Here is a 12,801-nt window from a genome sequence, read left to right on the forward strand (position 1 = left end):
CTTCTACAAGTCAATTAAATAATTTCTGTAGTGTGGTGACCAGAAATGCACACTAAACTCAAAGAGCAGCCAAACGAGTGCTTTGTTAAATTGCAACATAATGCCTGAATTTTTATATTCTGCACCCCAATCTATGAAGAAAAGCATACCATATGCCTTCTTTGCCACCTTGCCAACCTGTGTTGCTGTTTTCAGGAAACAATGAGTTTGAAACCCAATGTCCCTCTGTTCATCAATATTCTGTAGCTCCATGCCATTTACTAGAAAATTCCTATTATTGCTTCAAAAAATGCATCCACCTGCCAACACGCTACCTCATTTACCACTTGATCTATATTCTGTTGTAGCCATAGTCAAGCTTTCATCCCATCCACAACACCAACTTTGTGTCATCTATAACTTAAAATTATACCTTAGTTTCACTTCCAAGTTGTTGATATGTATCACAAACAACAAGGGTCCCAGCACTGACCCATATTATACATCACTGATCACAGACTTCAATCAGAATTTGCACTTTTTTTGTGTGATAGCATGAGTTTCTTCCAGTGCTCCACCACTACCCTCAGCCTCCTATCTCCAAGTCAATTTTGGATCCAGTTATCTAGTTAGCCTTGTAACTTACAGTTCTTAATCTTTTAGACCAGCTAACATGTTGGACCTTGTCAAGGGCCCAATTGAAGTCCACGTAGAAAATGTCTACTGTGCTGCCTTCATTAATCATCTTAGAAGCGCCTTTAAGACAGTTCAATCAAATTAGTAAGACAGGATATCTCCTGCAGAAACTATGCTGGCTGTCTCTGATTAGCCCCTGCATTTCCTATTCCTGAAGATTTTTTAAAAATAATTTCACTACCAAAGAGATCCTCTGCCCTTATTCCTAAATGTCTACTCATGCAAACTCATTGGATGATCTCTCTAGGTTATTCCTTCATAGTACTTCTGTTATGTTCTCTCTTAATAGTAGCGCAACTCTCCCTCTTCTGCATTCTCTTATAAAACTTCTACATCAAGAATCATTAACCTGCCAGTCCTGCTCTTTCCTCAACCATATATTTGTGATTACATTAACATCATAGTTCCAAGTGATGATCCATGCTGTAAGCTTATCTGATTTTGCCTGTGAGGCTTCATGCATTGAAGTGAATGCAGTTGAGTCTGTCATGCTTCCGACCCCTCCTCTGTCTGCTCCCTTTACTTGCTTGATTATTCTTCCACATTTTGCACCCCACCTGCTGCACTGCTTCCCTGTTTTCTTCCCAGCTCCATGCCAAGTTAGTTTAAGTCTTCCTGAGTAGGATCAACTTATCTTCGAGCAAGTAAATTGCATCATTTAAGTGTAACCTGTCCTTGAACTGGCCCTGCCTACCCCAGAATCCATCTCAATGATCCAAACACAAAAAGCCTCCCACCTGCAATAGCTCTTTAGCCATGAGGTCCTCTGTTCTGTCTTCCTGTTTGTATTCTTGCACTCAAAATGACTAAGGAGGTCATTTGTCCCAAAAAGGCCATGCTGGCTCCCAGAGGCACATCCTGTACCCCTTTCCTTCTTTATCTATAACTTAATCTCTCTTAAACATTTTCATTAAAGTCTCTTGCATTCTTTTTGCCATTAATCAATACTTAAAAATTAATTACTATAGCTAAATAATTTGCAAGCATTCCTTTGGTATCTGGAAGGAAACTGGAGCACTGGAAGAACCTCATGCTATCACAAAAAAAAGTGCAAATTCTACAGCAACAATACCCAGCGTCAAGTTTGAACCTGGGTCTCTGAAGCTTCCTCATTTCCCTTTTAAATGGCTGAACCCCTCATTCTGAAACTCTGTCCCTATTTCTTGCTATCCCAACTAGAAGAAATGTCCTTTTAATATCCACTTTATCAATTCCTTTCAAAATCTCATGCATTGCAATTAGATTCTAGAGTCCATGACTAAGGATGAGGTTTTGGAGTACTTGAAGGTACAAAATAAAATAGGCCAAAGTCAGCATGGTTTCCTTCAGGGGACATCTTTCCTGACAAATCTGTTGGAATTCTTTGAGGAAGTAACAAGCAGGACAGACAAGTAACAAGCAGAAAGAGAGTTAGTGGATATTGTTTGCATGGATTTTCAGAAGGCACTTGAAAAGGTCCTGCACGTGAAATTGCTAAACAAGACAAGCCCATGGTATTACGGGAAAGGTACTAGCATGGATAGAAGAGTGGCTGGCAGGAGGCCTTTACTGTCTGCCTGCCAGTGACTAATGGTTTTCCATAGGGGTCAATGTTGGGTGTGCTATTTTTAACATTGTATGTGAATGATTTCAATAACAGGGTTGATAGTTTTGTGACCAAGTTGTGAATGATATGAAGATAGGTGGAGTGGTGGGTAGTGTTGTGAAATCAGAGACTCTGCAGAGGGATTTGGACATTTTGGGAAAATGGGCAAAGAAGTAGTGAATGGAATACACAAAGGCGGCTTTCAGGTGCATTCTCCACCAAGAATGCGCCTGCAGAAGCGGATGCAGACCTGTGGAATGGTCGTTCAGATGGCAGCCCTGAAAGAGCTGTGCTGTCCTCCTGAAAGGGACAGCTGCAGGAGAGGCACCTCAGAGCACACTCTGGCTCCTGTCCCTTTGGGATATCAGGGTAGGGGCAGCCGAAGCAGGACATCAGGGCAGGGGTGTCCTGCGCCGGCTGCCCCTGCCCCAAAGTGTTGCACCGGGAGGGCTGTCAGACACTGGGAGGTGGGGGGGGGGGGCGGTGGGGGTTGCTGGCTGATTGTCATCAGCCCGCCTCTTAGCAGCTGCATTCAGGTACCTAGGGGGACTTCATTGCTCCTGCGATTATCCCTCCTGGAGGAAGGTTAGAAAGTGCACCTCAGAGGCATCTCCTGCTATTTCAGGTGGGTACCCTGAGAGCTGCATAGGGGTAAAATACGTGGCTTTACATTGGGGTATTCTGGCCACCTGAAAGAGCCTAAAGGGAAGAGTATGGACATGCACCTTGGTAGAAGGAATAAAGAAGTAAATTGGCACCTGTTTATGAATTTTTAAATGATTTTAAAATCCATTTTAATATGTTATTGTTTTTCCTTTCATGTTCTCCATTTTTATTCATGTTACGGACATTTTTCTTGGCTGTTATTAAATCTTATTGTTTTAAGACATTCTAATTTCTACCATTAAGTTAGGGAGTCAGGCTACTTATTTAGTTTAGGATATAGTTTGTTAGTCTTGATCATATCTTTTCTACTGTATTATTTGAACATTAGAGTTGTGGGGAGTTAATTACTGTTTGCTTATGATGTTTAACTGTTTGATTTATAATCTGTAACCTCTAATTCTATATTCTCTTTTGTATGCTTTAGTTTAAAATTAATAAAAAGATCGGAAAAGAAAGACGTATATTCTAAATGGGAAAAGAATTCAGAAAGTGGAGGCTCAAAGGGACTAGTGTAGGAATCCCAAAAGGTCAACTTGCAGGTTGAATGGATTGTAAGGAATGCAAATGCAGCCATAGTATTAATTTTGAGAGGACTAGAATATAAAAGCAAGGATGTAATGTGGAGGCTTTACAAAGCATTGGTCAGACCACACTTGAAGTAATAGGAGCAGTTATGGCCCCATCTCCTGGCATTGGAGAGGGTCCAGAGGTAGTTTATGAGAATAATCCGAGAATTTTAGAAGAATGAGAGGGTGATCTCATTGAAACCTACTGAATATTGAAAAGGCTGGATAGACTGGACATTGCGAAGATGTTTCCAGTATTAGAAGAGTCTTGGACCAGAGGGCACGTTCTCAGAATAAAAGGACGTCACTTTAGAACAGAGATGATGAGAAATTTCTTCAGAATCCTTTGCCACAAACAGCTGTGGAAGATGTTATAAAGCAGAGGTTGATAGGTTCTTGATTTGTGAGGCATTAGAGGTTACAGGGAGAAGACAGGAAGGAGAATGGGATCGAAAGGAAAAATATATCAGCCATGATTTGAATGGTGGAGCATACTCGATGGGCTGAATGGTTTAATTCTGCTCCAAAGTCTTATGGTCTAAGATAGCTTCTCATTTTTCTGCTCTCCAATGAGTCCAAGTTGATTGTTCAACATTTCAAACATCAACTCCTTCAGTACTAGTAATCAATTTATTTGGTCTTTTCTGTATGGCTTCCAATGCAATCTTATCCCTTCTTAAAATTTCATGCAGTAGTCCAGATGGAACCTCACTGTTGCATCATAATGTCCTAACTTTTAAACACAATATTCCTTGTGTTAAAGTGGAATGTTCCATTAGCCTTCGAAGGAACCCTTTTGTATTTTGTTCTTAAGTCTTTGCACCGTAACATTTTGTAGTCTTGCTCCATTTAAATAACAATTTGCTTTTTTTATTTTTCTAAAGTGAGTAACCACATTTTTCCATATTATACTCCATCGATTAACTTCTTCCTCACTCAAATAACCTATCAATATCCCTTTGCAAGCTCTTTATCATCCGCTTAGCTTGCTAAGCTATTTGTACATCATTAAAGATGGCTGTTGTGCACTGTCTTCATTCAAGTCAGCAATATGGGTAATTAAATGGCCCATTTCAAGCATGTGTTATTTGATGATGTCTAGTTACTGCACTCGTGTTGTATGTTTCTCTATCTTCTAGTACGTATCAGGTGCAGGGAACTAGTGAAGAAGATTGCTATTTATAAAAACCGACTAGCAATCCAGCTGCCAGAAAAAATCCTGATTTATGAGCTCTTTTCAGAAGATAATACTGACATGCATTACCGTGTCAAGGAGAAGATTGCTAAGAAGTTTGAATGCAACCTGTTAGTTGTGTGCTCCCAGCACCTTATTTTGTGCCTGGTATGTTGGTTTTTAGATACTTCAGTTTATAGACACTACTGTTACATTTCCCTTCATGACTCTGCCTAATCATTTTATGATTTTCTTAGTGTTGTCTTATCATATCCATTAGGATGCCAGTACTTTTCTGAAAACTAAAGAAATGGATTTAACTAGTTTATTGTTCCCTATTTTTAATTTCTCACCTTTGTAGTAGAGCCAAGTTGCATTTGCAAACTTTAATCCACTTGGGCTATTCCAGAATCTCAGGAATTTTGGGAGATTAGTATTTGTGCGTCCAACAGCTCTTCAACCTTCTCTTAAAAATCCTGGTGGGCTTGCTATCACATCCAAGGGATTGATCTGGTTTTAGATACCTCATTTTCTGAAATATTTTATCTATAGTGAAATTAATTATATTGTTATTGTCAAAATTAATTTTAAAAACCTAATTCACTTCCATTCAGAAATAGACAGGCCAGCTGCTCCCACACCTCTTAACTGCATGCTGTTCACACATAAGGTCTGTGTAAGATGCCCTCCTGCTTCACACTTCAATGTATCAGTCAAAACAACTGAATGAAGAAAGCAATGTGCAGGGAACTGAGGCGGAAGCTCCTGGCATGCCTGTCTGTGGCACAATGTGTTTATCTAGCCAGTTACGGCACACCTGCTGTGCAATTTATACTTCATAATTTCATTTGTAAAGTTTGGCTCTTTTGCAAATATTTGTCACATTTATTGTTGGGATTGTGTTTCAATAGGATTCTTTAGTCAGTCTGGTAGTTCATAAAGAAAATGCAATATTAAGAATTTGCTATTCCACTCATGGTGTAGGATGTGGAAATTAAACATTTTCTATGCATTGCATCTGTTTTCATGCTCTCTTGATACAGCTTTATCACTTGGCTGATTCCTTGCACTTCATGTGTGAGTCGAAGCAATAAATGCTAATAGGTTCTTTATCTTAAGGAAGATAAAGGTCAGCCTTACCAATTGCCACATTAATCAACTTCCTGTCATGGTTTCTGAAAACAGCCAGGAATTAACACCAACTAAACCTTTGTCCCAAACTATAATTTCAGAGTTTAATTATATGTCCAAAATGCTCCTGGACTTTGAATCAGTTAACTCAACAAAGGTTTGGATGAAATTTGGTTGCTATCTCTCATTGCACTTTGTCTTCAATTTTTAAAAAGCTTGACCTCCAAAATATTTTATCAATAATATTTTAAACACGAAACAGTTAAATATTAACCTTGAGGAAAAATTAAAAAGGAAGCACAGGATTCTTTGAAGATTGTGGCAAATTTTACTTCATTGAAATATCAATGGATTGCTGTAGAATAGGTATGTAATTATTTTCACACTATGCCCATATTGCTCATTAGTAAACCAGGTTATCCAGTAAACGCTGCATCAGATTATCATGTCTGAAGACTTTGAAAGTCTGTTTCGCACCTGAAAATGTAGTGATATTTGGAATTCCATGCTAGAATTTAATTTAATAACAGATGAAAATGAGCTGATGAGATTTAATGAAATAGAAAACTCATATGAAGAGTAAACTAGCAAACAGCAACATTGTGTCTTCACAAGAGAGGAATGGTTAAAAGAAAAAGCTTTTATTTTAAGAGATATAGCACGGTAACAAGCCATGTTGGCCCATGAACCCAAGCTGCCCAGTTACACTCCTGTGGCCAGTTAACCTACTTACCCTGTATGTCTTTGGAACATTGGAGGAAACTGAAGCACCTGGAGGATACCCACATGATCACAGGGAGAAAATCAAACTCGTACAACTGCGGATTCGAACCCAGGTTGCTGGTGTTGCTCTAACCATAACACACTCCTACTTTGAATTAAAAGTGGAAATTAAAAATACATTTTCTAATTTGAGTAATACAGTAAAACCTTGTTAGAATGCAGTGGTTGGGGTCCAAGATTTCATACCATGTTACAGTCGAGTCATAGAAACATAGAAGATAGGAGCAGGAGTAGGTCATTCGACCCTTCGAGCCTGCTCCGCCATTCAGCGAGATCATGGCTGATCTCAAAGTTCAGTACCCCGTCCCCGCCTTCTCTCCGTAACCTTTAATACCCTTATACTGAAGAAATAGATCTAATTCCCTCTTAAATATATTTAATGAAACTGCCTCTACTGCCCTTTGTGGCAATGAATTCCACAGATTCACCACCCTCTGGGTAAAGAAATTCCTCCTCATCTCGGTCCTAAATGGTTTGCCTATTATCCTCAAACCATGGCCCCGGGTTCTGGATTTTCCCATCAGATGCATAGATGTAAAAATTCAGGAAGCAGGAAAACTGAAAACTGATTCAAACCCTATAATAAGATCTTTAAGACCTTTAAACTCCACATATTAACATACACATCTTGTAAATGAATCATAATAGTCCATCTCTGAGTTTGTGGCTGTTAGCCTGGCATCCTAAAATCAATGTTTGGAGTCCACAGACACCCGTGCTATCAGTGATTCCACGGATTAACAAATCGCATTTTAACAAGGTTTCAGTGTATTTTAAAATAAAATCTGTTTTATATTTTGTGTCCTCCTCATTTTTAGATGGATCTTGTAAAACCTGTCATGTCACCCCACTTCTATGTTGAGGGATAATCTGCAAGTTAGATCAATTGAAGAATCAGAGTAGACACCGAGCACATTTGTTGATGCCGGCAACTTGGTAACACTTATTTAGTTTGGAGACTCTGAAGTTTTGATGCAAACATTAACCATATTTCTCTTCACAGCAAATGTTTGACCTGTCATTGACATTTTCAGTCAGCAATCTACTACTTTGCTAACACTGTCTTTATGCCCCATGCAGGAGAAAAGATTGCAGTGCTTGTCATTTAGTGGTGTGAAAGAGAGAGAATGGCTCATGGAGTCGCTCATTCGCTATATTAAGGTTATTGGAGGACCAACAGGAAGAGAAGGCTTGTTGGTTGGTCTAAAAAATGGCCAGGTAATATTAATGTAGGAAATCTTTCAGGATTAAATGGTAGTATCCTGAATTTGCATTTTGGTATTCCAAAGGAGGTTAAGACAGATATGTTGAATAAGTTTTGACAAATTTCTTGAAGTGAAGCCACTTGAGAAAGACAGGGAGAGAACTCACAGCCAAATTATTTTCAAAACTTCAATGGAACTAATAACATGTTGTGATATGGTCTCAGGGGAGATAAAATTTGGAAGAAATTGCTGCATGTTAAAGCAAAAATATAGGCTGGATATTTGTAATCAGGAAGAAGAAATTTAATGGCATTTCTAAACTGCCATCTCTTCTCATTCATCATCTTTATGTACGTTTTTATTCCTTTGCCACTACCGCACCCATCCTCAGCCTCTCTGGTTCCTTTTCTGGCTTTTCAGTGAGATCTCTGGAGCTTGATCTTGAAAAGCTGTCTTCCATATTTTTTTTTAAAAAGTCGTGAGGTAGAGGAGGCATAAGATAGCAGGAGAACAAATGTAAACCCAGAATTATTAGGACACCAGGAGAGATTTTCACCAATGGGTGCATCTGCATCTGATTTGTGTAGGGGGAAAAACAATTCCTCATACTTGTTGATATTTTCGTATAGCCCAGCAAATTATTTTCTCTAAAGTGCCCAACCAGTTTCCTTTTGAAAGTCCTGAACTTTTTACACCCACCCTTACAATTAGTTCTGCTATGTCTGCATAAATAAAATGTTCTTGCATTACCCTTTATCCTTTACCAAACAACTTACAGAGAGGTGCAAGAGGAATAAGATTGTAAGAGTAGGGGATTTCAATTTCCCCAATATTTACTGCGATTGCCTTAGTATTGAAAGGATTAAAGTTCATACAGGAGCACTTTCTGGTCTATAGATGTCTGACCAGGAAAGGGGACATGCCTGACTTAACCTGAGAAAATTAAACTGGGTAAATGGATGAACTGGCAAGCACTTTGGGGAAAATTCAAATTAAAGATGGAACGAGATGAAAGTGTCAGAATTCAATTTCAATATCATCCGGTGGGAATTTGCAAACAGATTAGAAGCAGTTGTTCCAGGTAAAACCACCTTTTGGAAAAACGGGAAGGCAGCAAGTCTGGGCGACCCTGAATGACAAGGGTTTTGGGGGGGAAAAAGCTCAGTGGTAGACATGGTGCAGGGAAAGCAAGGTGGCCCTTCAGAAGTATTGTGTGAGTCTTTTGGGAGGAATTGTGGTGCTTTAGAAAGAATTTAGGATAACAAAGGGACTGAATTGAGACCAAGAAATATCACTGGCAGAGATGATTAAGGAAAATCCCAAAGCATTTTAAAGGACTATTCGAATACAGTAACTGGGGAAGAGTGAGGAACCAAAACAGTAATCAGACTGTGAGCAGAGAGGATTTGAGCAAGGTTTTAAATTAATACTTTGTAAAAGAGTTTGTAGTTGGAGATTTCAGTTAAAATTCTAGAATGGTTCTAAAGCAAGGAGAGATTCAACTTGGTGCACATTAAGTTCGATGAACAAGATGCATCCCAGACTACAGAGTGAGGCAAGGCAGAAAATTATGGGTACAGACAAAGATGGCCAAAGGAGAGGAGCCAGATAACTGGAAGACAGCAAATTAACCAGAAGTCCAGCAAAGATGTTAGCTAATTGTCAGCAGTTGGTCAGGAAATTATTGGAAGAAATTCTGAAGTACAGGGTTATTTTTCACTTGGAAAGATAGAAATTGATCAGGGGCAGTCAGTATGAATTAGCTGGTGGGATATCCTATCTGACTAATTTAGTTTCTCCATTTTTCATACCTTCTGTCCTATAACCTATCAACTCTGGGCCCCTCCCATCTTCTTTCCCCTTTTATAAATGTAATTTCACCTATTCTGTCTTAGCCTTGATAGAGGATTCAGACTTGAAGCATTGACTGACCATTTCTACCCGCAGATGCTATCCAATGTGCTGACTTCGACCAGTACTTTTGTTTGCTCAAGATTCCAGTTTCTGTAGGTTTTTTGTTTCTCCATAGATCTTCTCTCATGCCTGCCAACATTCCTTTTTATTTCTACTATTGATTCATTATATTCAGTCTGATTTTCATTTGAGTTACTCACCTCTTTCTTCTTGGTTCAGGATGTTATTTATTTCTTTTTTAATCTATGAAACTTCCTTTCAATTACACCATTATTTATCCTCTTGTGAGTTACTATCTCATCTGTACTTTAAACATTTGTTTCAAGGTTTCTCACTATTTTGATTCAATTTATCTGGCATTATTTAGTTTCACCTTAAATCTTGCTCAATTTGTGCAAATCCCATTGAACTTCATGTCCATCAATTAAGAATTTCTGAAGATGATTTGATAGCATTTGATTGGAACTCATTCTCCACAGACGTATCCAAAAATGGCTTCTGCCAGGTTCGGCTGTAAACACTGTTCAAGAAAGTTGATTGAATATTTTGCAAACTCCTCAGTTTATTTTGTCCTTTAACATTATCCAAGTTGGTATTAGTTTAATGGAAGTCCTGTAATTCCACAACTTTTACAATTACTCCCATAACTGACCTGCAGACATTTTTCTCCTTAAGCAAACGAGTCAGAGATAATTTATAATATGAACTCCAGCATGAAATCTTCTTTCTGCCCTTCTTGAGGTAGAGATTCTGAAGGATACACTTTCCCCAGCACTGTGGTATCTTCCCAAATCTGCAATGCAATCCTAATGCCTTGGCTGCCTCCATCGTCCCTTACCCTTCACATCTGATCTGTCTGGAAGAGATGTAAATGGAGGGAAAAAATGAGAGCGTGCTGATAAAATTTACAAGGATGTTGGCAGGACTTGAGGAACTGAGTTATAGGGAAAGATTAAACAGGTTATGATTTTATTCCCTGGAGTGTTGGGAGAATGAGGGGAGATTTAATAGATGTATACAAGATTGTTAAGAGTATAAATAGAGTAAATGCAAGCAGGGCTTTTCTTCTGAGGTTGGATGAGACAAGAACTAGAGGGCATGGGTTAAGAGTGAAAGGTGAAATGTTTAATGGGAACATTAGGGGAGAGTGTGGAACGAGCTCCCAGTTGGAGTGGTAAATGTGGGCTTTATTTTGACATTAATGGTGGGCTGTGAGGAGTGCAGGTTAGTGGAACTAGACACAATTATAGTTTGGCACAGACTAGATGGGCTGAAGGACCTGTTTCTAAGCTGTAATGTTCTATGGTTCAATGAGAACAGGGAAAAATAATCCTGCAATTAAGAGTAAACTTCTGATTTCCACGAGCTGATCTTATTCTGTTATGTGAAATATGTTTTATAAATGTATATCTTGTCATCTGTTCATTGTAGATTCTGAAAATATTTGTTGACAATCCCTTTGCCATTGTCCTTCTGAAGCAAGCTACATCTGTGCGATGTTTGGACATGAGTATGTCTCGCAACAAACTGGCTGTGGTGGATGAACACAACACTTGTCTTGTATATGACTTAAATACAAAGGAACTCCTTTTCCAGGTAAAATGTGCGCTGTGATATTTTAAGACTTGTAAAATTACTTCCATCTTGTCCTGGAAAGCAAAGGTGAAAACCCAATTTCTCTGTCTCAAACTGTCTTCTGAACCTCTTTCTTCTGCCACCTTCACACTTGCCTCTTGCAAGTGTGATGCACTCAAAGATCTGTTTGCCATGAAGGTTGGAACCATAAAATCAGTTGGTTTTCTTGCTTCTCTTCCTTCTGCCCATCAGACCAAATTTTTCTTGGTGTATCTAGTAACAGCATTTTTTGCCCAGCCAGTGTGCAGTTGATTGGGTAGCAATCATTATTTGTGACCGAGGTTAGTTTGTAGACTAAGATTCTTCTTTTTTTCTTCTTTTTTGGCTTGGCTTCGCGGACGAAGATTTATGGAGGGGTATGTCCACGTCTGCTGCAGGCTTGTTGGTGGCTGACAAGTCCGATGCGGGACAGGCAGGCACAGTTGCAGCGGTTGCAAAGGAAAATTGGTTGGTTGGGGTTGGGTGTTGGGTTTTTCCTCCTTTGTCTTTTGTCAGTGAGGTGGGCTCTACGGTCTTCTTCAAAGGAGGTTGCTGCCCGCCGAACTGTGAGGCGCCAAGATGCACGGTTGGAGGCGATATCAGCCCACTGGGGGTGGTCACCAAGAGAATTCTTTAGGCAGTCCTTGTACCTTTGGTGCACCTCTGTCACAGTGGCCAGTGGAGAGCTCGCCATAGAACACGATCTTGGGAAGGCGATGGTCCTCCATTCTGGAGATGTGCTCTGCCAGCTCGAGCACTTCAATGTTGGTGATGAAGTGACTCCAATGAATGTTGAGGATGGAGTGGAGACAGCGCTGATGGAAGCGTTCTAGGAGCCATAGGTGATGCCAGTAGAGGACCCATGATTCGCAGCCAAACAGGAGGTGGGTATGATAACCGCTCTGTACACGCTGATCTTTGTGTGTTTCTTCAGGTGGTTGTTTTTCCAGACTCTTTTGTGTAGTCTTCCAAAGGCGCTATTTGCCTTGGCGAGTCTGTTGTCTATCTCTTTGTCGATCCTTGCATCAGATGAAATGGTGCAGCCGAGGTAGGTAAACTGGTTGACCGTTTTGAGTTTTGTGTGCCCGATGGAGATGTGGGGGGGCTGGTAGTCATGGTGGGGAGCTGGCTGATGGAGGACCTCAGTTTTCTTCAGGCTGACTTCCAGGCCAAACATTTTGGCAGTTTCCGCAAAACAGGACGTCAAGCGCTGGAGAGCTGGCTCTGAATGGGCAACTAAAGCGGCATCGTCTGCAAAGAGTAGTTCACAGTGTTGTTGTAAGCAGCAGCCACTGCTGATTCACGAGGTAGACTAAGATAATGTGTGTCACTACCCTCCACTCTATTCTGACGGAAAGTACTATTTGCTGAAAACTTCTCTCTGCTCGATGGTTTCCACTGGTACAACAGAGAAATTGGCTCTTAGTCCTATTATGTCTATCAAAACCATTCCCATTTGTCTCAATGTCATAATGCCTCTTAAACATC

General features: G+C 39.9%; 1 protein-coding gene across 3 annotated transcripts in view; it reads left to right on the forward strand.

Annotated features, from left to right (window-relative positions):
• Positions 1 to 12,801, forward strand: part of ift122 (intraflagellar transport 122 homolog (Chlamydomonas)) — a 144,807-nt gene that overhangs the window by 57,095 nt on the left and 74,911 nt on the right. For all 3 annotated transcript variants that reach the window (XM_069936893.1, XM_069936891.1, XM_069936892.1), the window contains exons 11-13: positions 4,632 to 4,834; positions 7,661 to 7,798; positions 11,131 to 11,295. In XM_069936893.1, the coding sequence (XP_069792994.1) occupies positions 4,632 to 4,834; positions 7,661 to 7,798; positions 11,131 to 11,295 (506 nt within the window). The remainder of the gene's footprint in view (positions 1 to 4,631; positions 4,835 to 7,660; positions 7,799 to 11,130; positions 11,296 to 12,801) is intronic.

Source organism: Narcine bancroftii, chromosome 5 (assembly GCF_036971445.1).
Source record: "Narcine bancroftii isolate sNarBan1 chromosome 5, sNarBan1.hap1, whole genome shotgun sequence".
NCBI lineage: Eukaryota > Metazoa > Chordata > Chondrichthyes > Torpediniformes > Narcinidae > Narcine > Narcine bancroftii.